Source organism: Elephas maximus, chromosome X, assembly GCF_024166365.1.
Source record: "Elephas maximus indicus isolate mEleMax1 chromosome X, mEleMax1 primary haplotype, whole genome shotgun sequence".
Taxonomy (NCBI): Eukaryota; Metazoa; Chordata; class Mammalia; order Proboscidea; family Elephantidae; genus Elephas; species Elephas maximus.
In genome coordinates, this window is record NC_064846.1 from 51,296,957 (window position 1) to 51,323,755 (window position 26,799).

Below are 26,799 nucleotides of genomic sequence, written 5' to 3' on the forward strand. Positions count from 1 at the left end.
TGACCCTACAGAACAAAACATTGACCAGTCCTGCACCATCCCCACAATCATTGCTATGTTTGAGCCCATTGTTGCAACCACTATGTCAACCCATTTCGTTGAAGGTCTTCCTCTTTTTTGCTGACCCTCTACCTTACCAGGCATGATGTCCTCCTCCAGGGACTGGTCCCTCCTGATAACATGTCCAAAATATGTGACATGAAGTCTCACCATCCTCACTTCCAAGGAGCACTCTGGCTGTACTTCTTCCAAGATAGACTTGTTTATTCTGCTAGCAGTCCATGGTATATTCAATATTCTTTGCCAACACCATAATTCAAAGGCATCAGTTCTTCTTTGGTCTTCCTTATTCACCTCAAAGAGGCTTCCCCAGACCAATTTATCTAAACTGCCAACCTCTTGTCCTCTCTATCACTGTACCTTGCTTTATTCTTCTTCATATCATTGTTACCACAGCCATACTATTTATTGTTTATTTGTCTCCCTCAACTAGAATGTTAGCCCCATGAAAGTTAAGAACTTTGTTTTGTTCACTGCTGTTATCTCCAGCACCTAAAACAGTGCTTGTTTTTAGAAGACACTCAGTAAACAGCTGTTGGATGTATGTATTGTATACCATACCATTTAGGATTTACTCTTACCTTTTGTGGTTATATAGCAGCAGCAAAAGGTGGAAAACTGGCCAAACTTTCTAACATAGCCCAAAACCCACTGCCGTTGAGTTGATTCTGACTTACAGTGACCTTATAGGACAGAGTAGAACTGCCCCATAGGGTTTCCAAGGAGTGGCTGGTGGATTCGAACTGCCAACCTTTTTTTGGTTAGCAGCCATAGTTTTAACCACCATGTCACCAGAGCTCATTCTAACATAAAACCAAACCCACTGCCACCAAGTCGATTCCGACTCATAGCGACCCTATAGGACAGAGTAGAACTGCCCCATAGAGTATCCAAGGAGCACCTGGTGGATTCGAACTACCGATCTCTTGATTAGCAGCTGTAGCACTTAACCACTACACCACCAGGGTTTCCTTCTAACATAAAAAAATAAATAAATAAAGGCAATATAAAATCCATGTCATAGCGGTATAGCAATGTGGCTGCACAACAAGGGTCAGCATGAATCCAATCCCCAAAATGTGAAGATGGATCCAGTCTTCATATTTCCACTTCTCCATCCTCTTCACCAGCTGCTCCCACAGCTCTCTCTCTCTCTCTCTGTCTCTGACCTAGCTACCAGGAGCTAGGTCACGGTTTACAAGTTAAAAGGACACTGTCCTTCAGACTGCCAAATAGGTAGACGCCAGCCACAAGTATGGGGAATCCACACAACACTCCAACCTTCTGACCTGCTGGCCACAAATTTTGGGCTGGTTTCCCACGACCCCTTTGGGATGCCAGCTGCAAGCTTAGGAGTCCACACAACACCCTTACTTTCTGACCTGCTGTTTCCTAGCCCTGGTGGCACAGTGGTGAAAGTACTCAGCTGCTACTGAAAGGTCGGCAGTTCAAATGCACCAGCCACTCGGTGGGAGAAAGATTTACTGCCTTGGAAACCCTATGGGACAGTTCTACTCTGTACTATAGGGTCACTACAAGTCGGAATTTACTCAACAGCAGTGGGTTTGGTTTTTTGCTGCTGTTGTTTTTATACCATACTTATGACTACAGATATATAATAGCAAAAAAAAAAAAAAAAAAAGGATACAAACGGTGAGGTCTGGGAGGCTTCCCAACCTGAAGCGTCCATGTCCCAAGGGAAGCAGTACTCTCTCTCCCAAGAGCAGATGTCCTGTCAACCAGGAAACTCTCTTGAGCCTTAGCGTTCAGGGCTTGTATTGGCCAGTCCTGCATTATAGGCTAAACCATGCCTCCTGAGGCTAGTTGATATAAGTCTCCCAAGTGAGTCTTTTCTGGTCTGGCCAGCCCACATTCACCAGCACAAATTCTCAGGTATGGCCTGGAAGTCCCAGACCAAGACATCCCAATTACTCCAAGGGTTATTTCTCCAGTGCCAAGGACAAAGGTCACCTTACTTAGGGTAAAACTAGGTCCTTCACCCCACAGTGACAAACATAGTGCCTTTTATTTTTATTATTACTTTTTAGTTTATCTTACATCCATGGTCCTTTCACAACAGTCCACAAGCAGTATGGGCTTTCACCACCTGCAGAATTATTTCTTCTTCAAGTATTATGTTTTGAGAAAAACTACTAAAGCAATCAAAGTTATATGTCCTTTTCAATACCACTCAGCAAGACGACAAGTGACACATCTATACAGGCATTGTTAAAGAACTTCTAGGTTTCAGGCAATTACAGATCAAAAAGAAATGCTATCATAAATTATTCTAATTCTTGTACACTGTTCTGATTATAAATCATAAATGAATAATCACTATCATACTAAAATTCTTGAATAATTAACTATCAGTGTTTTGCTTTTACAATGAAATCACTGTAGATTGGACATACTCAATGTTGCTACTCCAAATAAATTTTTATATACAACATGGGAAAAGTAATTACTAGGGAAAAATCATGTAAGTGCATAGCCTTCTTTGGTCTTCAGTCACAGAAAATTCATTTAACATCTTAGTCTCCCATCAATAGATAAATGAACATCAAATGTTTGTATAGATGCTCACAGGTTTCAGAACTCATTTGATCCACATAATTATGTGAGGTAGGAAAAACAAGTTTTAAGCACATTGTGAGGATAAGAAAACTAAGACTTTATAAAATAATTACAACTGAATAGAGACATAAAAAAAATTAAAGAATCAAGGATGAGAAAGGAAGCAGTGTTAATGGAGTAAGTGGGATCACTAGATTCGGCAGTGTATCCACATATTTGTATGTGTGTTGGTCTTGGGTTTTTTTTTTTCTCCCCATTAGATTGAAATCGACTTGATAGCAATTTTTAATTTTCTACTTATATTATAACTATCCAATATCTTAACAAAAAAAACTTTTCCATATAATCCATATCATTAGACTTTAACTCTTGGGGATTGGGAATTCAGGGCCCTAAATCGAATTGAAGTATATTCCAGCCTATGCTTAAGGAAGGAAAGGCCCCAGCAGCAAGCAAAGTAGGGGAAAGGCAAGAGGACAATGTGCCAACATAAAAAAGCCTCAAGGGTCATAAGTATACAGTCAATAATTCTTCCACTACTACCAAGAAAAAGTAATGACATCCTCCATCCTTCATTTCACAAAATCTTCTGTTGTTTTTAGTTGCCGTGAAGTCCAATCTGACTCATGGCGACCCCACATGTGCAGAGTAGAACTACTCCATAGGGTTTTCAAGGCTGTGACCTTTTGGAATCAGATCGCCAGGCCTGTCTTCTAAGGCACCTGTGGGTGGGTTAGACCTGTCAACGTTTTGGCTAGTAGTGGAGAGCTTAACCGTTTGCACCACCCAGGCTCCTTCAATTTGGTCATTCAGAGAGATCTTTAAAGGTGTTTTTTTTTTTTTACCTGATTGTACGGGAATCAAAATATTCGGGGGGGGGAGGGGGAGACACACAGTGTGATACGCCCTCCCTAGGGGTTGGCCTAGGGGATTTTCTTTTTAATAAGCTCAAATGATAATTTACTAGTTCACTGGAGCGTATACCTTTCCTTACCTAAAATAAATCAGGGCCACCATTTGAGCTACGGTTCGAATCTACCAGTCACTCCTTGGAAAGCCTATGGTGCAGTTAGTTCTACTCTGTTCGCTATGGGACAGAATTGAGTCTACGGCAATGGTTTGGGTTTGGGTTTTCCCGGTAATGAGGTGCCTAAGAGGTCAAAATTTTTATCAGATTGTTCCTTCATGAGTATGGAATGCAGGGATGTTTTGCTAAGAAATACTTAATGTGAACATTTTTAGAGTTCATCTCCTTGGGTAGGAATAGGAGTAAAGGGGAGAAAAGCTTTATATTTTCAAGGGTTGGTCATTAAGAAGTTTTTTTAAAAGGCTACTTTACTGTTTAATATGTATGTTTAATTATGACAAACCATTTACACAGTGACTTGTTAAGCTTATATACATATCATAACATTTTGAAATGAACAACTTATTTCAAACATTATCGTGTTCTAGCTTTTACAGAATTATGATGCCAAGATCAAAGAAATTAGGAAAGAGAATGCCTAAAAATCCTCTATTTTAATAAATTTTATTCCTTAGTTTTGTCTTATACCACCTAAATAAGATCCCCTGAGGGAGATTATCAATCCAATGCCCAAGAAACTGCTTACACTATTCAGATACAGAAAATTCAAGAGTAAAATATTCTCAGTAAACTACTTAAATTAAGGCTCTCTGATTGGCAGATCTTCCTAAGTCCCATACACTAGAATACTTAATGGAATGTAGCTCCTTAATTTCATCAGTGTAGTAGATTCCATCTGCCAAGCAGAACCAATTGTTGATTTTTGCATAATAACCCAAATATGCATAAATTATTTTTAATTATATAAAACCAAGTGCTAAATTTAGGTGCCATAGAAAAGTCATTACCCTTATCAGCCAAGAGGAGCAAGGGATGATGTAAGTAACCACAAGAATCCAGAAGAACGAATTACTTCTCTAAATGAAGGAAAATCACTTTTTCTGTAAAATAACCTTATATATAACAAAAATGCCCACAGAACAGTCCACTTTGCTGTGAGCCAGAACAATTAAGTAAGATAAACTTAGGCAAATGGTTAAGTAGTCTACCAGATAGCCAGTATAAATATTTCAAAAATTTAGAAAAGGGCAACATAATTGTAACTCCAAACCAGTATACTGCTTTAACCATCCTAGGCTTTTATGTTGTGCTAATTCTATTACAAGAAAAAAAAATGTAGCCAACTAACTTCACCAAGTTCACATGTAAAGTCATTACACTACTGGTAGTTATTGCCAATTATCACAGGGCAAAGATATGAAATCTTAAAGAAAGTACAGTTATTAACATTTCTAGATGGTCATTATCTTTTCTTCATTACACGAAATGTATAATCTTTTAAAGGGAAAGCACAAAATATTGGATTTTAGCAAACAAAATGAACAAAGGCAAGCTTATGTTGGCACACATTCAAGCTCCTGGGAGAACTAATCCAAATGTGGATTTGTGGTAAAGCATAGCAAAGCTCTTGGCTTCACATTTTAAGTAAGAATACAGTAATTTAGCAACCATGAAAATCGGCACACACTTTTCCTCTGGACCAAAAGAACCAAATAAACTTTAAAAGCATCTTTTTGTTCCATTCTTATCCTTTTTGTTTAATTTGCATGGAATATAGTGGCAGGTCTCATGTGGTATATTTCAAACATCTTGACAATACCACAAGGAAAACAATCATATAAACTGACCAGGAAGTACAAAAATGGCGCTATGGCTCGTCACAACATATGTGGTAGAATTTCTTCTTATTCTAGGGATATGGGGAACAGTAAATGGGAGTACATGGGAGATAGATAAGAAACTGATGCAATTGGCCCAAACTTTCAGTAAGCCTATTATATCAAAATTCAAACATAGAAAGCAAAGAGTGATTATTTAAAGGAAACCTGCAACAAGTCAAAGATCATTTTATACTACATTACAGTGATTTGATTCACAAGATTTTGATTTACCTATTATTTTTCAGGAACACAGGTGCACAAAGAGAAATACACTTCTTTGTTAATTGTAGGTAGGAGCACTATAAAAAACTGGTCAAGTAAAATGATGCAGAACCAAAATATATTAGAAGACTATTTCTGAGGTTGTAACACAGGGCTATATGATCTATTTTAAATATATTCTGATCTATTTGCTAGAGACTCAGGTAGGTAGTTTGCATCACTGGGCAGTTACGGAAATCAATTCTCAAATTTTAATCTGGAAAATATTTGCATCTATTAAATGAAAAGACTCCTTTACAAAATAATACTTCTAATGTTTAAAAGGAGTCCTGGTGACACAGTGGTTAAGCATTGGGCTGCTAACCAAAAAGGTCAGCAGTTCAAATCCACCAGCCCGACTGGACAGCAACTTTTTTTTTCAATGTTTAAAAATCAGAAAATGACATGTCAAATTTATTGAAGCAATTTTTGTTGCCATATTTTCAAGAAGCTCTTTTTAGAAACTGGATTGATAAACAGGGTTTGCAAGATGAAAAAAAAAAGTGTCCTATAGAGCCTGGGGAAACCCTGGTGGCATAGTGGTTAAGTGCTACGGCTGCTAACCAAAGGGTCGGCCTCGGCCGTTGAAATCCGCCAGGTGCTCCTTGGAAACTCTATGGGGCAGGTCTACTCTGTCCTATAGGGTCGCTATGAGTCAGAATCGACTCGACGGCACTGGGTTTGGTTTTTGGTATAGAGTCTGGGGATTCTCTCCACCCTGGAGATGGCTTAAAAAACAAGGAAATCACAGCACACGTTTATCACCATCTTAACACTGATTTGGCACCTATTATATTCCATTTGGAAACCCTGGTGGCGTAGTGGTTAAGTGCTACGGCTGCTAACCAAAGGGTCGGCAGTTCGAATCCGCCAGGTGCTCCTTGGAAACTCTATGGGGCAACTCTGCTCTGTCCTATAGGGTCGCTATGAGTAGTAATCGACTCGACGACACTGAGTTTTAAGTTATATTCCATTTTGGAGCCCTGGTGCTCAGTGGTTAAGCAATCGGCCGTAACCAAAAGGTCGGCAGTTCGAATCCACCAGCTGCTCCTTGGAAACCCTATGGGGCAAGTTCTACTCTCTCCTATAGGGTCACTATGAGTCGGAATCGACTCGAGGGCAACAGGTTTGGTTTGGTTTATGTTTCATTTTATCCTTACAACTCTGTGAGGCAGGCACCATTTTACAGAAGCGGAAAAGCAGTGTCACCTCCTCCGTGACGCTTTAACCAATCCTCCAGTCCTTTGGTTCTAATCACAACTTGCCTGGTTTACTAGTGGGTCTTCCTCCTCCCCCCATCCAAGTTCAGCCACCTCGTGTTTGTCTCGATGAGGAGCACTTCAAAAGCAACGAAGGGAATCTTAATTGTATGCTAGCATTCCACGTAGCACAAAGTAGGTGCTTAAGGTTGAATAAATGAAAAAAAAATTTGTGGAATGTCATCCAGCAGGTAAGAGATGCACATAGGACTACAATAAAGGTTTTCTAACTCACCCCTCTTCCCAGTACTTCACGCTGCCTAAATTAAGCCTGCTCCACCATTTTGAGGCCAAGATATCAAACTAGAAACTGTCATGAAAAAGAACCTTTGTCACTCTTAAGTCCAAAAGTTTGAAAGCCCCTCACAAGACGAATGGTCTCAAAATAACATTCTCAAGAGGCTTTAAACACTTGGCCGAGGAACAATTTTTGTGTTTTTTTTTTTTTAATATGAAAATCGAGGGCACGATGGGATAGGCAGGAAGAGTGAAACTTTCGTTTGTTTTATTGGTTTTGCTTAGAATTAGGGCTTTGAAAGAAGGAGCAGCGCCACTCAGTAAAAACTGGTTGCCCGTCGATTTTATTCCAATTCATAGTGACCCTATAGGACAGAGCAGAGCTGCCCTATAGGGTTTCCAAGGAGCGCCTGGTGGATTTGAACTGCAGACCTTTTGGTTAGCAGCCAGCTCTTAGCCTCTGCCACCAGGGCTCCAAATACTCAGTACAGAAATTAATTCCGACGTTGTAATAGCTTTCTCATGGGAGCCTTGGTGGCGCAGTAGTTAAAGCGATCGACTGGAAACCGGCGGTTGGAAACCACCAGCCCGGTCTGCTTCAGTAGAGATTTATATCCTCGAAAATCGTATGGGGCCACTATGAGTCGAACTAGAATCAAGGGCAGTGTTTTATTTTTTTTTTTAATGGTTTTAATAGCCTTCTCAGAGGAGATCCTAAGGGCCAAAAACTTGGAAACAAAGTAAAAGATGTCGAATTGGGAGAAGTCAGCAATTCTGAGTAAGTATTCTCGACCCCCCCCACAACACCCCTCACCCCTATTCCCTAATTTCTCATTTGAAGCCCATCTCTCAGGATCTGATTGGGGCTCCTCCCTTTTCTCCTCAACCCCCCTTCCCCCAACACAGAGACACTTAAACTTCCCGAAGTGGTGGTTATCAGTTTTTTTTTTTTTTTTTTAAGTCCACAACTACGAACTGGCCCCTGTCACCAGCCTTAACGAAACCCACCTGGGTCTAACACGCGTCATCAGCCCCTCCTCCCGGGGGAAGCGAGAGGGCAGGTCCCCAATTCTCCCTTTGCCCCAGAAAGAACCCTCCTCCCTCTCTCCGTCCCACTCAAAGAGCAACTGCTGTCCAGTGAGGCATTCTTAGGACTTGGTGGTGGCGGGAGAAGAACCCCAGTCCCTTCGCCCAGGGTTTAGGGTTGGGTGGCGGGCGGCAAGAAGTACCTGTTTTCCTCACCACCCTTCAAGTAACCGCGAACAATGCCCTGAGGCAGATGGGGGAGGCCAGAGCTTACCTGTGAGCCCTCCTCCGCCTTCTTCTCCGTAGCCCCGACGCCTTTGCAACACGAAGTAGTCGTTGGACCTTTCCATCAGCCACAGCTTCAGCGCATTTTTCAGGAGCACTTCCTCAGGCTTCAGCCACATCGTGAAGAACTTTGTGCCGCCCAGAAGCAGCAACCTAGATGTCCTCCTCACCTCACCCTCCACCCGTGTTTTCTCTTCTACTTCTCCTCCCAGCAAACCTTCCTCTGGCGGTAGCGCCTCAGGTTCAGGTTCTCCACATTTCCCCAACCCTCCCTACTCTCCCACGTAGGCAGAGCAATTGCCAATACCCTCCCACAGCGCTACAGCCCGACGAGGAAATAGTCCTGCTTCTTCACCTCTTGGGACTTGTAGTTTCCTAACTGCTTTTTCTGTACTCACGCCGCCATAGCCAGAGACTACAATTCCCAGAAAGCAGTGGAGTGAAGACCGGGAGGGGGTACTTTCAAAGCGGGTCCCGCCACCAGTTAAGTGATTTTGCCTATGCAAAGTTTAAAGCGGTTTATTGGTCAGGTAAGTGTGAGCCCCAGGTATAAAGGTATTTCTTCATCCTTTTCATCCTTTTACAGCTGAGGGCGTTAAACTGAAGAAAACAAAGTTCCCGAAATTTTGGCTTAACAGCCCCTTCTGGGAATCAGCAGTAGGAGCCCCGGATATTTAATGAGCATTTATTATGTGCAAAGGCTATAACCCTGGTGACGTAATGGTTTGGTGCACAGCTGCTAACCAAAAGATCGGCAGTTCAAATCCTCCAGGGGGTCTTTGGAAACTCCATGGGGCAGTTCTACTCTGTCCTATAGGGTCGGTATGCGTCGGAGTTGCCTCGACCGCAACGGGTTTGTAAGGCGATTTCACGTACATTATCTCACGTAGTCCTCAAAGAAGTCCTGCGAAGTGTTATTCCTTACTTCGCACATTAGTAAACGAAAGCTTAGACGAGTGAGGTGACTTACCCAACGTCATACAATTAAGTGGAGTCTGATTCTATTCCTTGTCTAATTCCAAAATTCTTGCCTAGATTAAGCTCTTTCTGCCGGTACAGGAAGAATATAAAATCTCCAGAAGTTACTGTTTCCTTCATGCCGTGCGTCTCTCCCTCCCCCAACCGACACCCCAATCTATCTATTCAGCTACTGTAATAAGCCACAGAAAACCTCTTGTTCAGCTTTCATTTTCTGGGCCTAAAGAATTTATGAGCAGTTTTTTCCTTCTTTCTGAAGACTTTTTAAGGGACAAAAAAAAAAGAATCCCTTATGGGGCAGCCTTCACCTTTTAGAATCCTTTCAATCGCACGCAGCTGCTTAAAACACTAGGATGCACGAGATCAGTGATTTGCACGATATCCATATGAGGAATTATTTGAGGGGCACTTTATTGCCATAACTTAACTCACTGGAATTAGAGAGTGCTCTGAAAGCGAAAATAGGTTCATGGGAAGGAAAGAGTTGGGAGGCAATGTATAAGCAAGGAGCTCTTGGCATGCTGTTTTGAGAATGAAGCTTCCAGGATGCACCCTCTCAAAGGAAGGTACTGCTACAAGCAGGGTTGTGTGTGTGTGTGCGTGTGTGTGTTTTCTTGTAGCTGAGCAAAGAGACAATTTGGAATTCTCACCTACTAAAAGGCAGTAAGTAGCCCCAAGAAAGCTTTCTGGATAGGAGGATGGGAAAAGGCAGTCCTCCCAGAGCCCCTATCCCCTAAGAGGTCCCAATATGGATGCATATACTAAGGAAGATACTGTATTTCCATCTTCCTGGTGAAAGATCAGTCAGTGTTGCAAAGGCAGAGAGATGTGAGGTGTCCTTCTCTCTTTTTACCTCTCCTTCCCCTTTTTCTTTCCGTCCTCATCAAACCACATTCTTTTTCAAGACTCTTAAAAATTAGAATTGTGGCAAGAGCTGTTCAGAACTGGATGGTTCCTCCCCCTGCTTCTTTCCTCTGCAATTCCATCCAGATCCACTCTGTTACAGGCTCAGGCCCCCTTTTTGCTCAAAGCAGGACATTAAGAGAATTCCTGCTTTAGTAACAAGAAGCAGCTCATCTTGGTTATGTAAAGAAAACAGTTTTCAAATTAAGTTACTTCTCTGGTGTAAAATTTTAGCTTGATCAAAAACAATCTAACTCAAGTCTTTTGTTTAAAAGTATTTTTCTGAAAGTGCTTTAAAAAATAGAGCATAGAGCGTGCCACTCTATTCAGCTTTCAATTGTGTATGTAAATGTAAATTGCTTACAGAAAGAAGACTAGGATTACAGACTACCTTGGATAATAGCAGTTATCATGTCTTGTACTGGTACTGAGTGTGTATATATATATGTGTATATATATATATACACATATGTATATGTATGTATGTGTTGGAAACCCTGGTGGCATAGTGGTTAAGTGCTACAGCTGCTAACCAAAGGGTTGGCAGTTCAAATCCACCAGGCGCTCCTGGGAAACTCTATGGGGCAGTTCTACTCTGGCCTATAGGGTCGCTAAGAGTCGGAATCGACTTGACGGCATTGGGTTTTGGGTATGTATGTATTATGTCATTTAATCCTCATTAACAAGCTTGTACATCTTTACATCCTTACTTTACAGATGAAGAAACAGAGGCTCAGAGAAACAACTTGCTTAAGATCACACAACTAAATAAATGGCCCTATTGCTGTCAAGTTGATTCCAATTCATAGTGACCCTAGAGGACAGAGTAGAACTGCCCAGTAGGGTTTCCAAGGAGCACCTGGTGGACTCAAACTACCGACCTTTTGATTAGCAGCGGAGGAGGGCTGGGTTTTACATCTAGGTTGCCTGACTACAAACCATGACCCTATATTGCCTATGTATATGGTACATGGACACCTCAAATCCAAAGCCAAACTTATTTCTCCAACATCCCCCCTCCAAGTTGTTTCTCCTACTAGGTTCTCTTAGTTCATAGTGTCATTATTCACCAAGATGATCAAGCTAAGAAATCTTGGGATAATTTTAGACTTCTTTCCCTCACCACCCCTACCCTACTCCTCCACCCCACCATACACACACACACACACACATCCCTCTACTTCTCTTTCCAAAATTCATCCCATCCTCCTGTTACAGCTTTAGCTTAGCCTCACATCACTTTCCTGCTATACGATTGTAAAAGCTTCCTAATCATGTCTGATTCCATTCTTGATTTCTGGTTTATGGAAGCCACAAATTTATGGACACAGTGTTGTATCGTGTAGATATGAATCATAATACCTCATTTATCTGAAGGTCACTCTTCCTGCAGACTCAGCCTTCTAAATCATAGCCTCAAACACCTATGTGAAGTCACTGGGGAACTTTCTAAATAGCAAATCTAAACCCTGTGCTATGGAAAAGCTGTGAGGCTGTCATTCAGGATTTTGCTGGCTTCTAATTTGACATGAACTTCTTTGCTAGCTTAGTTTATGCTTTTGTACAGGCTGCAGCAGATTTAGCATTGGTAAGATTCAAAGCAAGTGGAACACTGCTGCTAGAGGAGAGCCATTTAAATCTTCGTTACTCCAAAGCGTGGACTCCGGACTGGCAGCATCAGCATCGCCCGGGAGCTTGCTAGAAATTCAGAATCTAAGACTCCACCTCAGACCTGCTGAATCTGAATGTCCACTTCAAAAAAATCCTCAGGTAATTTGTAGGCAGATTAGTTTTAGACGCACTGTTTTGAAGAAAATTACATATTTGAAAATTGAGCTCTACAGCAAACAAATTGGGGGTGATTAATCACGTTTCCAGGAGACTGACATAGGCCTCTTTTTGAAAATAAGCTGTGAATGAATTTTAAATGACTCAATTGCTTTTTAAAAAGCTTGTATCAGGGCTATGCCCATTAAAATTTTCTCAGGCAGTGGTTGAGAACTGGGGTATCATTTGGAGTATAACTAGGGGGAAAAAACTGCCACTTACTATCCATGCTAGCCCTTACTTATGTACACTACTGCCTAACCATCAAAATCTAGGTATGCCCATGAGTGTCTCAGATTCATGCTATCTATGTTTCTGCCGAAAAAAGATTGAGAACTACAGGGGTAGTGTTTTTCAAACTTTCTACTGAATTAACTCTAATGGTAGAGGACAATGAACATTTATCTCTGGAGATCAAAGTACCCACCATAATCATGAATTTAAGTCTAATGTAGTATGTTAATCTAAATTTTATATTGTTTAATGTGTATAAAAATCCCACTCCCAACAGAAGAGGCAATGAGCAAGGTAAATTCCTCAAAATTTGTTATATCCTAAGATGATAAAATTTCTCCAGACATTATACAATTAAAATATCTCATAAATGAACAAAAACTAGATGTAGAAAGGGAAGAAGGTATGTTCCTAGCATTCCAATGGTATATCTAAACGTATTTTTACTAATTTACCTGGGATATATATATATGTATATTTTTTTTTCAGGGGATCAGTCAGGAGGGATCACTCCCTGGAGAAGGACATCACGCTTGGCAGAGTACAGGGTCAGCGGAAAAGAGGAAGACCCTCAATGAGGTGGATTGACACAGTGGCTGCAACAATGAGCTCGACCATAACAACGATTGTAAGGATGGCTCAGGACCGGGCAGTGTTTCATTCTGTTGCGCATAGGGTCGCTATGAGTCGGAACCGACTCGACGGCACATAACAACAAGTGCATATAAAAGTCATAATTACGCTATACTGTGGTCTATAGGGAAACCTTGGTGCTGTAGTGGTTAAGAGCTACAGCTGCTAACCAAAAGGTCAGCAGTTTGAATCCACCAGGTGTTCCTTAGAAACCCTATGGGGCAGTTCAACTCTGTCCTATAGGGTCGCTATGAGTTGGAATCGACTCAATGGCACTGTTTTTTTTTTTTTTTTAATGTCTTGAATAGTATAAGGGTGGACCAGCATCAAGGTCTTCTTCTAGCCTTGTAGTATTACTAATCAACCTCATTATCTTGATTACATTAAAAAAATTAATGGTAGGCTCAGTGATATTACAATGGCAGCAGTTCCTCTCCGTATAATACGTAACTACGTATCACACTAAAGTTTTAGTTTTTAGTTGGTCAACTGGATCAATGACCATTTACATACAACCATTTTTTCTCCCAAATCCAGGCATACTACATGTGAAAGATTAGTATGACAACTAAACTGAACACTCAGACACAAACTTTTATTGGAATATTTTATTTACATTTTATATTTAAAGAGAATCAATACAAATTGTGAAATATTTACAGCATTTCAAATCAGTGTACAAGAATGCAATGGTTTCATCCATTCTACATTCAGCAAACAAAAATACACGTCTATTCCATTTTTGCCTAAATTCTGCTGGAAACTATACTGGAAACAAAACTGTAAAACAAAAGGTAAGCCACACAGAATACAAATAAAGTGCATTTTTTTAACAGCTCTATTTAACTTTGGTGGATGAAGCTTCAAACTTTGTAGTAAGGCACCTGGAATTCTCTCCCCACCCCTTAATTATTTTTCAAACACCAAGAGAATGCATTTACAAAATTTATAGGTACATGGACAGAATTTTAGTTTATCTAATTTTAGCCCATTGAGATAAAATGTAAACGCAATTTTCCAAGTCAACATTATTTGGAAAACATTTCCTACAGATTAATTTCTGACAGCACTTTTTTTTAGATGAATTCAGACATAAAGACCAAGGACCAATTTTTGTGACTTACCCCTTCACATCACCATTTTCAAATAGCGTTGTAATTTACATACATACTGTGCTTTTGAAAATCCCACAAGTTTGAGAAATAATTACACAGCATTTTTGTAAGGAAACTTTTTGTCTATAATCTTTTGTCAAATTGATGTCACTAATATACCAATCTATTCGGTCCATATTCTCAATAAAGTATGCTTGACACACACATAGAGTACATTTAGCCTAATTTTCAAAACAAGAAATGGTTAAAATGAATATTTTGCTTTAGTCTTGTTCTATGAACTTAAGGTAGCTTAAATAGACGTTTCATGAAGTAGTAGCCTAAGTTTGCATTGCTTCTTTACATTACAGTTCCAGACCAATACAAGCACCTGGAGAAAAACCCTGACAGGTATAGCCCAAAGCTAAAGTAGTAGTAGTATTTTTTAATTAAGATACAATCACAAAATAAAGCGATTACAGCTACTTCACATTTTAAAAGCAAGAAGTTTTTATAAGAAAATTGTTATAAATGAAAAACGTGACTACTTGAAGAGAGTTCTGAATGTTTAAAAATGTTTTTGCTATCACCATTGAGAGGAAATTTGCCTATGAAAAACATTATAATGGGAAAAGGTTAATAGGTTAAATATTTTAAGCCATTAATTATAGCATAATAATAGTCATCTCAGCACTTTCAGTAGCATCCTTATCTTATTAAATTTATCCAGTTCATTAACAGTAAACTAGGCCCTGATTAGCAGTTCTGTTATTACTAAAGGTTCAAGTTTTCTATTGACACAAAATTTATGATTTAATTTCTCGAACAGCAGCCTCTTGATCAGGAGTTTCATCTTCTTCAAAGGTTGGGTTGTCAACATGAGGAACAACATCCATTGCCATGGAACTTGCTTCATGGTTTACCAGCTGGAGATTTTCATCTTTACACAGAAATGGCCAAAAAAAAAAAAAAGGGCAATTTTAGGATGATTTCACCCTTTTCTTCTTTTAAAACAAAAGTCAACACTCATTTCCTAGAAGCTTTTCTTGTCTAATTCCATCAAACTCTGATTATTACACTTATTTCCTTTTTTAAAAATAATTATATAATTTATTCTATGTCTTACATAACGTATGTATGGCATTATTATATTGATTTGCAATTACTCTTTTGTTGATTCATGTATATGTGTTTACTTCTACCTAGATTATAGCCTCCTTAGGAGCAAAAGTCATGTCTTCTGCTTCTTTTCTATCCTAAATATATCAGTTCTCATTTTGGTTGCACATTTCAATCACCTGGGGAACTTTAAAAAGTTACCTGTGCTTCATATGCAATATATAAATACCAAACTAATAAATAATTAAAATTAACCAGGAAGGGCAGGAAGGGAGACCCCAAATGGAATATGAACAGTAATGAATGAATCTAATTGTATTACAAATGAGAAATATAACCATCCTGAAGAGGGTGGACAAGAAAAAACTAATCTAACTCTGGGAAAAACCGTATCCTGTAAGGCTATATCCTGTAACACTGTATCCTGTAAGGCTAAAGACATAAAGAACTGTACACTAGTTAGTTAATTTGTTTTCCATAGGGATGTGACTTAGCAATGCTGAAACTATTTTATGTATATTCTAGGACTGAACAAATAAGTAACTATATTGTGGATAATGACAGCCAGTTTCCCACTGTTGGAGAAAGGATTTACAACTAAGGAAGGAGAGAGTAGAATGAACTCTGTGATGTTGGACTGGAATCAGATGTATCAGTCTGAGCTCACTGTTTTACACATACACTATATAGATGGACAGATAGATGGACAGAGCAATAGATGTAGAGGTATGTATATATGTATGTGAGTACCTACTGTATTGTCTAGCTCTGTCCATTGAAAGGGCCTATAGCAACGACAGAACCCCGGTGGCTCAGGAGTTAAAAGCTCAGCTGCTAACCAAAAGATCATCAGTTTGAATACACCAGGCGCTCCTTGGAAACCCTATGGGGCAGTTCTACTCTGTCCTATAGGGTCACTATGAGTCAGAATTAACTCGACGGCAACAGGTTTGATTTTTTGGTTTATAGCAATCATGCCCCAGTAGCAATGAATATATCTAGTGCCTAAATCTTGTTTTTGAATTATCATTCTCCAATAAAAGGAACCATGGCTGGGGCAGGGAAGAGTATGAAATTAATCTAGATTCTAGCCTAGCGGTCAGCCTACAAACCAATATGCGACAGAGACTAATGACCCTCATAGCCTGAAATATTTTCTACCTGTCCCTTTACAGAAAAAGATTGCCAATCCTTTGCCTGGAATATCTTGTGGTGCCAGGAAGTAATGAAGTGATTAAAAAAAAATGATGGGGGCGTGTTGAAAGGACACAGAAGTCAACTTGAAGGAGTTCTCAATGGCCAAATCTAGGACAATCTCATATTTGCATAGGCTCTAAGTGTCTCTCCGCAAGATACTTAGTAATTACAAAAATAGCAACTTCACAAAGGAGAAATCTGGCAGACACCACCTTAACCGAGTGATCAAAGTTAGTCATAAAATAAAAGTGATTATTTTGTGTAACAATATTTTTTTTAACCAGTGAAAAGATATGGATATCATGTGCCTTTTGATATGAGACTGTGAAAAGGGCACAATATCACTTCTGTTGTATTCTTGCCAAAAATGGATGATTTTAATCATTAGGAAACAGCAGACAAATCCAAATGGAGGAACATTCTACAAAATAACCAACCATTACTCTTCAAAAGTGTCAAGGTCATGACAGACAAAGACTGAGGAACTGTCACAGATTGGAGGAGACTAAGGAGACATGACAATTAAATGCAATCTGAGATCTTGGGCCAGAAAAAGAACATTAGTGAGTCAACTGGTGAAATTTGAGTAAGGTCTGTAGTTTAGTTAATAGCATTGTATTAGTGTTAATGTCCTGGTTTTATTTCATAAATGTGTGATGTTAACATTTAGAGAAGCTGGGTGAAGGTCATACAGGAATTCTCTGTACTATTTTGAAACTTTTTATCGGTCTGTAATTATTTCAAAATTTAAAACAAAAAACAAAAAAACCTGTGTTTGGGCCTCACTCCTCATGGTTTCTGATTTAACTGCTCTACGGTAGAGCCCAGGTATATGTTTAAAGTCTCTCCAGGTGATTGTAATGTTCAGCCAAGTTGAGAACTCCTGTTTTTACACAATAGTTCCCAACCAGCAGCAACAGCATCACCTGAGAAGTTGTTAGAAATGAAAATTCTCAGGCCTCACCCCAGACCTATTGAGTCAGAAACTCTTGTGGTAGTGTTCAACAATCTGTGTTGAACAAACCCTCCAGGTGACTCTGATTCACGCTACAGTTTGAAAACCAATGTTCCAATGGAACTTAGAACAATGATGTGACATACAGATTTGAACTAATCAATTCTGTGTTTAAAAAGTTACGGATATCAACTATCATCATCATAATCGATGGCTTATATGCAGGATCCCTAAACTAGTAATTCATAATAGATGACATGCACATAATCATAGATAAAATTAAATCTATTCTAGGTAGTCATCCATTCAACACATATTTGAGTATCTACTATGTGGCAGGCTGTGCTAGATGCTGAGTGTATGATGTTATTGAATAGTAAGACATTGTCCCTACCCCAAGTAACTACAAAAGTTGTAACACAATTTAGTGCAATACTGCAATGATAGAAATTCAATGCAAACAGACCTAGGGCCATGCATGTGAATAAGGAAGGCTTCTCAAAGGGGGGTGAATCTTAAGGAGGAATAGGAATTAGACTGAGTTTTCACAATTTCTTGGAGGAGGAAGACCGGAAGAAATGGGCAAAGAGAAGACAGTGTCTCAAACTTATCGGTGGAATTAAGGTTAGAAATTAGGGGGTGAATTTGAGAAAAAAAAAAAAGATGTTGAATCAGTAGGAAGGAGGAGAGGGAAGAACCTAGGATCTTCCTAGTTTCTGGTTTGTGGTACCTAGGTAGGTGGCACTACCATTTATTTAGATAAACAATATAAGAGGAAGAACACTGATTATTATTTCATCTGCTTTTCAAATTCCATGCAAAATCTGTTCTGCTTACACCTCCCCCGGAGAATAAAACACAAAAAATTAGGTTCGAACATTTTTTTTTTTTATGTCTAGCAATATATTGAATTATCCTGTATGTTCTCCTTTATCTTCATTGAATTCTATTATCACATAGTTATGGTAGCAAAAGATCATCCGGGGCAAATAGACAATGATTCTCTATTACACATAGAATAATCCACAGATCATTAAGATTCTTATGACTACTTTATACTCTAGGTAATGTCTAAAGATCAGATTATAAGAAATATGAGGCCCGCTTTTGCATAGTAGTATTCCCCGTGACACCTTCAGAAATGGTACCTACGGCACTGATAAGCCTGGATGACAAAGGTTTATGTCATAGGATGCTGAAAATTTCCTAAGTCATCCTGACGATGAGTTTTTTTCCTACTTTTATGCTAGAATTAAAGTATCTTAAAATGAGGATTGAAAAATTTCTTTCAAACCCACACACACACACACACACACACAAAAACCTGAAAAAGATTTGAGGCTAAAGAAATGAAGAATAATTTTTTTGTAGGAGTTTTCTCTTTCAAGGGAAAAAAAGTAACAATATCCTAAAATTTTTCTATTGGCGTAGAATTACTTCGTTGCAATACTAATTCACATGAATTTTGAAAATAACATTCAATTTTAGTTTCTGGGATTTGTTCATTTCATGGTAAATAGCCAACAGGTGGCGGCCCATACCATTTTAAACATAGTTTCTTATCTGCACAAAAGATGGGCTCCTGAGAAGTTGTATGTAAATCAAGTTTTTGTAAATTGAATTCTATTTTATTATTTCAAGATTCCTTTATCTTAATTTATGATTGACCTGCAATAAACAATGACTTATAAAGTTTAAAGTTTCTCCTTAGCCCTGTAAGTAGTTAATAAGTTAACACTTTTGAATCATCCCCACCCCTGATGTATTTCATGCTTCATGTACATTTGGATATGTGTATATTAAGTTAAGGTAGGGGCACACCCTGTATTGCATTCTTTTAAGTAGAGAAAACTCTGAATGTGTTCATGGAAGAATGGAACATACGCTTAAAAAAAGCTGGCCTATTCTGAAGGGTATACGATCCGCAATGGATCACGTGAGGGGCGTTCGCTGACCCTTCGTATGGTGCTTACTTGCTGACTGAACGTGTTCCTCCAGCGGTGGTTCATCTGCTCCCTGTACTGAGGCATACCCAGATGATGCAGTCTCGCTGCGATTGTCTTCTTCATGAGGAGAGGTACTATTAGATGTTTCACTGGATACAGGCACTTGTAAAGATACTGATCCATCTTCAACATCCACCTGTGGAAAACAAGCAAATCCAAAGAGTCTCAGAGAATACATTTTTCCTTGATATAATACAAGTTTCTTTGTAGGTGACTCATGAGAGCAATGTTTCTTAATCTTTTAAAACTATAATCTCTTCTTAAAAAAGATTTTTGTGGTAAAAATATACATAACAAAATATACACCATCTCAACAATTTCTACATGTACAATTCAACCTATAACCTATTAATGAACACAAAAATCTCTTTGTTGGCCCCAGCCAGAGCAGTTAGGGTAACTGGGTCCATTAGTGGGGAGAAAGACGATACCGGCAGGCTGCCCTCACATTGGACATGTTCATTTGGTTGATCCCAGCACTTCCTAACGTAATGCCTGGTACAAGGTAGGCACTCAACAAACAAAAAAGCAAAAAAAAAAAAAAAAAAATCAAAACTTCATACTGCCCCCTAGGGGACCTGAGAATCACTGTCATCTACTAATCTCCTCAACTCAATATTTAGTTGAGCTCAACTTTCTGTTGTGTATATTATGAAAATAGGTGGGTTTTTATTTATTAAACATAAAATAATTTAATATGATTTTTCACACTATACATGCTCACTTAACTGTAAGTTTTAATACTATGTAACAATAAGAAAGTAAAAAAAAACAAAGGGGTCAAAAGCCAAGTTTATAGTTTACGTGGTCACCATTTCAAATTCTGACCAAATAATATGTACATTTGGGGAGAGGGAAGAGCAAGGAAAATGGAGGTGGACCAAGATGGCACCTCACTGTCTCTATAAAAAATGACATACAGATTTCCAATTTTAGGTATAAACTATATCTAAAAAATAAGGATGTTATTTTCCTGGAGGCCTAGGTACATAAATAACACAATGCTTAAGTTCTTTCATATAAAAAGGGGCAATATTTACCTCAATTCCCAAAGCTTTGAGTATGTCACATTTGCACATGGGGCAAGTCCTGTGTTCTAACAGCCATGGGTCAACACATGTCTTATGGAAAATATGGCTAATTTAGGAAAAAACACATAAATTTAGTTGGGAAATAGTAACAACACTTTGCCTAATATACTAACAGGTTACCCTGTAATTTTAGTTAGTTTTTTAATGGATGCCTTTTTCTTTCTTTTTAAACTCTATTATAGCATTAATACTAAGAAGGAGCCACAGAAGCAAATTTTGGAAATTTTATAATACAGTACTTTGAACTATAAAGGCCTCACTACTCTAGGTTCTCGGCACTGGGTTTTTACTGGGTACTCTAGGTTCAAAAAACCATTTTTAGTACTCATTATTTGAAAAATGGCTAAGATGCTACCCGAGATGATTTGAAAAATGGCTAAGATGCTACCCGAGATGAGTTTTTACTGGGTACTCTAGGTTCAAAAAACCATTTTTAGTACTCATTATTTGAAAAATGGCTAAGATGCTACCCGAGATGAAACTTTGTTCAGTATTTCAGATCTGAAACAATTATCTTGTCATTCCCTAACTGTAAAATGGTACAGTTTGTCATTTTCAATAATATAATACAATATAGTACTGACTACAACATAGTACTGATATTTTAGGCAATGTGAAATGCGATACATTTCAAGAAAACCATTATTTAACAGCTAAAATACTAACCTCAACCTTCAGGAGAGGAATAATAATAAAATCTAAAGAGTGAAGACTTCTATGTATGTGCTTACAAGTTGATTTTATTTCATTTTTTTCTCAAAAGGATTGTTATTCTAAATGAATTTAAAATTAAATAAGCCATTACTACCTTATTATACATATAAGTGTTGTGCTGGTTGAGCTCTCAATTTTGTATGGAATAGTCTAGAACAAATCGTACCAGATTATGGAAACTTTAAACAATTAGACATATCAATTTCAGTATTATTTAAAAAACCAAACATTCTTCTATGTTTAAATAAAAATAAAAGTAAACACTTTCATTACATCAATTTGGAGACATTCAAAAGTTTTCCTCCATCACAAACATTTTTGAGTTCATCTAAGTGATGATATAAAAGAAAATCAAACTTACTTGCAGGTTAAGATTCGCACCAAATCATTCGGTTTATACAGTTCAATACACACAGCACAACTATCTCCATCTGGGCCGATTTCCTATAAGCAAATAGTAAGAAAACCACATTAAATGACAGAGCAAGATCAGAATATACATGTATTTAACCAGTATAAACCCCTCTAGAGGGAAGAGCATCATATTGCTAAATATCACTAAATGACTATGTAACTATAAACTTTCAATAAGTCATTTAAAATTATTTGGATTGTTAAAAGATAAAGGAAAATCAATCAAAATGGAACATAACAAAGAGAAACATTAGCACTGATTTGAAAGATTTTTCAATTCACAAAATGCCATTGGTACAAGTTCTATAACTGTAGTCAACTTTCCCTCTGCCTCCCTCCCTAAGGACACTTGTAATTACATTTAGGGTCCATCCAGTTAATCCAGGATGATCACCTCATCTCAAGATCCTTAATTTAATCACATTTACAAAGTCTCTTTTGCCACACAGGGTAACATTTACAACTTCCAGGATTAGGACCTGGCTATCTTTGGGGGCCATCATTCAAGTAGACAGAGAAGTCAGTAAGATTTACAAATGCCAGTGAAAAACAAAGTTTATAATAACATTTAACTTGAACAAAGGCCAGGTAGCATTGCTTTAATACAACATATACCTCGTCTCCTTGTTTCAGTGTGCGCAGTTGAAGTCTTCCAATAGCTTTTTTAGCATCTGCCTTTAATTGCCTCTGTAACCAAAAAAAAAAGCAGGTATTAAACTATTTTTCAAAAGAAATAACATGTGAAAATATGAAATATTTTTATAGGTAAAAGCCAATGTATAAATGAATTTTAAAAAGATAAAAGTATTTAATTCACCATAATAAATACCCCCATTTATCTGGTATCAGGCTGGATTTTTCAGATTACTGAAACTTTTCACTTATCATATTTTCCTGCCTTCTTAAACAGGCACCTTTGGGACCACAATGGTAAGGCTATGTGTTTTTATACCAAATGGATTTGGATGCTACACTTTTTCAAAGTAATTTTCCTATTTTCAAGCTCAGAGGACCTTAAAGTGCATCTTTTCCCATTTATTTTTTGAATCATGTCTTGTTTGGTAGAAAATGCACAGGATTTGAATTCAATGGATCTATACCCAAAATTTTACTTTGTTACTTACTAAATGAATAAGCCCTGAGCAAGTCATTTAATTCATTGAGCTTGTTTCCTTATCTATAAAATGAGAATAATAGGTGTAGTGGTTAAGAGCTACAGTTGCTAATCAAAAGAATGGCAGTTTGAATCCACCAGGGGCTCCTTGGAAACCCTATGGGGCAGTTCTACTTGTCCTATAGGGTCCCTATGAGTAGTAATCAATCAACTCGATGGCAACGGGTTTTTGTTGTTGTTGTTTAGTATGCTAGTGGACCACATGAGGGCGCTAATGTTTGGCCTCGCAAAGCCTGTTTCCCCTTCAGGTTTTTTTTTTTTTTTACAGTGCTATTTGCTATCAGGAAGAAGAAATCGCTATTTACAACCAATACTGCCTTATACGGAGGGGAGATTCTGAGAGTAAAACAGGTCTTTTTTTTTTTGTTCCACTGAACATATATATCTTGATGAGTTTGTTTATACAAAGGTAAATCCAAGGCTCATTTAGGGAATAACGACTAAAATGATATACACAAGTGAATCAGAAGTTGGGGGTTGGGAGGAATCTAGGAGGTGACAGAAAGATGAGGAAGAGAGGAGTCAATGAGAGACTATGTGGGGTGAACTGTTCAGTGGAAAAAATCCCAGCTGGTATGAGTTAGGTAGATAGATTGCTGCTGTTGACTTCGACTCTGAGTCATGATGACTTCTGTACAAAAGAATGAAATGTTGCCTAGTTCTGTGTCATCTTCATGATCGCTGATGTGTTCAAGTCGACTACTGTGGCTATTGTGCCAATTCATTTTACCAACAGTATCTCAGGCCCCCACTGGCCCCTCTACTTCACCAAACATGATGTCTTCCTCCAGTGATTAATCCCTCCTGATAACATGTCCAAAGCAAGCAAGTTGGATAATGTTCTGTTGTGATCCATAACGTTTTCACTGGCTAATTTTCAGAAGTAGATCACCAGGCCTTTCTTCTGAGTCTGTCTTAGTCTAGAAGCTCCGCTGAAACCTGTCTACCATTGGTGATCCTGCTGGTATCTGAAATACTGGTGGCATAGCTTCCTCCATCACAGCAACACACGAGCCACCACAGTATGACAAACACCAAACAGGTGGTGGTATAAGATGTAGTTGTTGTTGTATGCCGTTGAGTCGATTCCAACTCACAGCAACACTATATGACAGAGTAGAACTGCCTCCACGGGGTTTCCTAGGCTAAAATCTTTATGGGAGCAGATAGCCAGGTCTTTTCTCCTGCAGAGCCACTAGTGGGTTCAAATCACCGACCTTTTGATTAGCAGCTGAGCACTTAACCACTGCACCACCAGGGGTCCTTTGTGGTATAAGACACTGACGTTTTTAGGTGCCATCGAGTTGGTTCTAACTCAGCAACCCTATGTACAACAAAACGAAACGATGCCTAGTTCTGTACCATCTTCACAGTCATTGCTGTGTATGAGCCCATTGTTGAAGCCACTGTGTCAATCCATCTTGTTGAGGGTCTTCCTCTTGTTCACTGACCTTCTACTTTACCATGCAGGATGTCCTTCTCCAGGGACTGGTCCCTCCTGATAACATGTCCAAAGTACATAAGACAAAGCCTCGCCATCCTCCCTTCTAAGGAACATTCTGGCTGTACTTCTTCCAAGAGATTTGTTTCTTCTGCTGGCACTCCATGGTATATTCAATATTCTTCTCCAACACAATACAAATGTGTCAATTCTTCTTGGGTCTTCCTCATTCACTGTCCAGCTTTCAAATGCATATGAGGTGACTGAAAACAGCATGGCTTGGGTTAGGTGCGCCTTAGTCTTCAAGGTGACATCTTTGCTTCTGAACACTTTAAAGAGAGGTCTTTTGCAGCGGATTTGCCCAATGCAATGTGTCATTTGATTTCTTGACTGCTGCTTCCATGGATGTTGATTATGGATTCAAGTAAAATGAAATCCTTGACAACGTCAATCTTTTCTCCATTTATTATGATGTTGCTCATTGGTCCAGTTGTGAAGATTTTTGTTTTCTTTATGTTGAGGTGTAATCCATACTGAAGGCTATAAGTCAGTGTTAATTTGAAGCAATTTGTCATGCTGGGAGCAAGTCTTTCCTTCCGTTTCAGTAAAATTAACCACATGCACAAATGCCTCAGGTGAATATATGTGGAAACTGAAGAAGAGGCTAGGTTTCACACCTGGATGGAAGCTGTGTGGAACAGTGATACGTGCAGCATGGCAAGATGATAAGCAATCTTCCTATTTTGAACCAAAATGAACTATTTTACCAGAAATTCAGCAAAAAGTCAGTGCTCAGAACCAGAGGTGATTATGAGGATGTAAATTGCTTCTTTGTGCCCCTAAATGTACCCCTCACCCCTAGCAGGGAGAGCCCCATCTGACATCTAGTTTGAAAATTAGTGATAATATAAATAAAGTATCTAATACAATGTCTGGCATATAGCAGACACTCAATAAAATAATTCACTAAATTAAAACAAAGTACCATTCATCAATAAGCATAACATGTCTATCCATATTGGTAACAAAAGTATTTTGGAAGGAACGATCCATGATATGGACCATGAGGAATATGTGAGGAATCTCCTTAGTGCCCAAACCTGTCTCCTATATAATTTTGTGAAAGGCTTACTGCCTAGGGAATTACTAGCCAAATGATTTCTTCGCAGGAAGAGCAGAAACTTCTCAGCAGATCAGCAAATATAGCTTAATAGAAACAGGTCTAGATCCTTAGAAGGAAAAAGGTGGTAGCCAAGGCCCTTCCATTCCTATTTTGGGACTTAGCTGTGAGTTAATTAACTCACAAGGGGAATCCTATGAAGGGCTTTATTCTGAGCACAAGTACTTGATTTTCAGCACCTCTCCCCTTCTATTTTCTTACTGGCATCATAAGTAAATAGTAGAGTGGCAGTGAAAGGAGGTACATTTGTATCTTTAGAGCTAATGCAGAGTTCACTTTAGTCCAATATCTAATTTGACAGATAAGAAAACTGGTGCCCAAAGAGGAAGAATGCCTTGCTCAAAGTCTCAGAGCTGGTTAGTGTCAGTCCCACTGAAGCCTAGAGTTAAGCGTTCCTTTCCCTTACATCAAGGTAGTGATTTGTTTTGACTATACCTTGGAGCAAAAAGCTAGTACTACTGCTTTCTTACATTTATATAGTTATTTTATAATTTAAAATAATTTTTTATAGCCATTAACTCATTGAATACTCAGAACAACCCCTGCAAGGTATCATATCTCCATTTTTAGGACAAACAAGCAGAGGCTTGGAGAAGTTAAATAAAATTTTAGGATAAGCAAGCAGAGGCTTGGAGAAGTTAAATAACTTGTCCAAAAGATGGAGCTGGTACTGGAACTATACTTTTCATATTCTAAGAGCCCATCACAATACACTGGTCCATAATTCAGCTACCTTTTGAGGTTCTTTAAACTCCTGGATTCTATGGTCTGCCAAACTGGCTGGTCCTAGGGTGAACAGCCACACATCCATAGGGTCCTGCCAAACTTCACTACTTTCTTTTCCCATAGATCATAAGCTACTTAGACATTGAGACAAGAGAAAGATCCAAATGAGAAAAAATGGTCAACAAGAGAAAGTAATATAGTTGATAAGTTTTTGACAATCATTTTGCTCTTTGTCTTTAGAGCACTTCTGATTTAGGTTTAAGCAACAGGCAGTATGACAGAATTGGGGAAATGCACTCATAAGAAAGGGATACATTTCTAGTGTATTTACTTGACTAAGTCTATATGTGCATATATATAAACAAACCTGTTGCTGTCCAGTTGATGCCGACTCATAGAGACCCTATAGGACAGAGTAGAACTGCCCCATAGAGTTTCCAAAGAGCACCTGGAGGATTCAAACTGCTGACCCTTTGGTTCGCAGCTGTAGCACTTAACCACTACGCTACCAGGGTTTCCCTTGTATATATATATATGTATATTTATATATACATATATATATACACACACACATGCATATAAAATCATTGCTGTCTAGTCAATTCCAACTCATGGCGACTCCATGTGTTACAGAGTAGAACTGCTCTATAGGGTTTTTGG

General features: G+C 38.6%; 2 protein-coding genes and 1 long non-coding RNA gene across 10 annotated transcripts in view; 1 reads left to right on the top strand and 2 right to left on the bottom strand.

The window, feature by feature from the left end:
* Positions 1 to 8,737, bottom strand: part of TBC1D8B (TBC1 domain family member 8B) — a 106,619-nt gene extending 97,882 nt beyond the window's left edge. For 3 of the 6 annotated variants that reach the window (XM_049873144.1, XM_049873146.1, XM_049873147.1), the window contains exon 1: positions 8,443 to 8,736. In XM_049873144.1, coding sequence (XP_049729101.1) covers positions 8,443 to 8,572 — 130 coding nt within the window. In that variant the 5' untranslated portion in view covers positions 8,573 to 8,736. Of the gene's footprint in view, positions 1 to 8,442 lie in introns of all 6 variants that reach the window. The other 3 variants (XM_049873148.1, XM_049873150.1, XM_049873145.1) reach the window with 2 other exon arrangements.
* Positions 8,738 to 8,895: 158 nt separating this feature from the next.
* Positions 8,896 to 13,306, top strand: LOC126069609 (uncharacterized). The gene is made up of 3 exons (XR_007515982.1): positions 8,896 to 8,983; positions 11,902 to 12,104; positions 12,885 to 13,306. It is a non-coding gene; the product is annotated as an uncharacterized LOC126069609 (long non-coding RNA).
* Positions 13,307 to 13,614: 308 nt separating this feature from the next.
* Positions 13,615 to 26,799, bottom strand: part of RNF128 (ring finger protein 128) — a 125,352-nt gene continuing 112,167 nt past the window's right edge. For 2 of the 3 annotated variants that reach the window (XM_049873159.1, XM_049873158.1), the window contains exons 3-7: positions 22,234 to 22,305; positions 21,566 to 21,648; positions 20,440 to 20,536; positions 19,367 to 19,535; positions 13,615 to 15,062 (exon numbers count right to left, since the gene is read on the bottom strand). In XM_049873159.1, coding sequence (XP_049729116.1) covers positions 14,929 to 15,062; positions 19,367 to 19,535; positions 20,440 to 20,536; positions 21,566 to 21,648; positions 22,234 to 22,305 — 555 coding nt within the window. In that variant the 3' untranslated portion in view covers positions 13,615 to 14,928. The remainder of the gene's footprint in view (positions 15,063 to 19,366; positions 19,536 to 20,439; positions 20,537 to 21,565; positions 21,649 to 22,233; positions 22,306 to 26,799) is intronic. The other variant, XM_049873160.1, reaches the window with a different exon arrangement.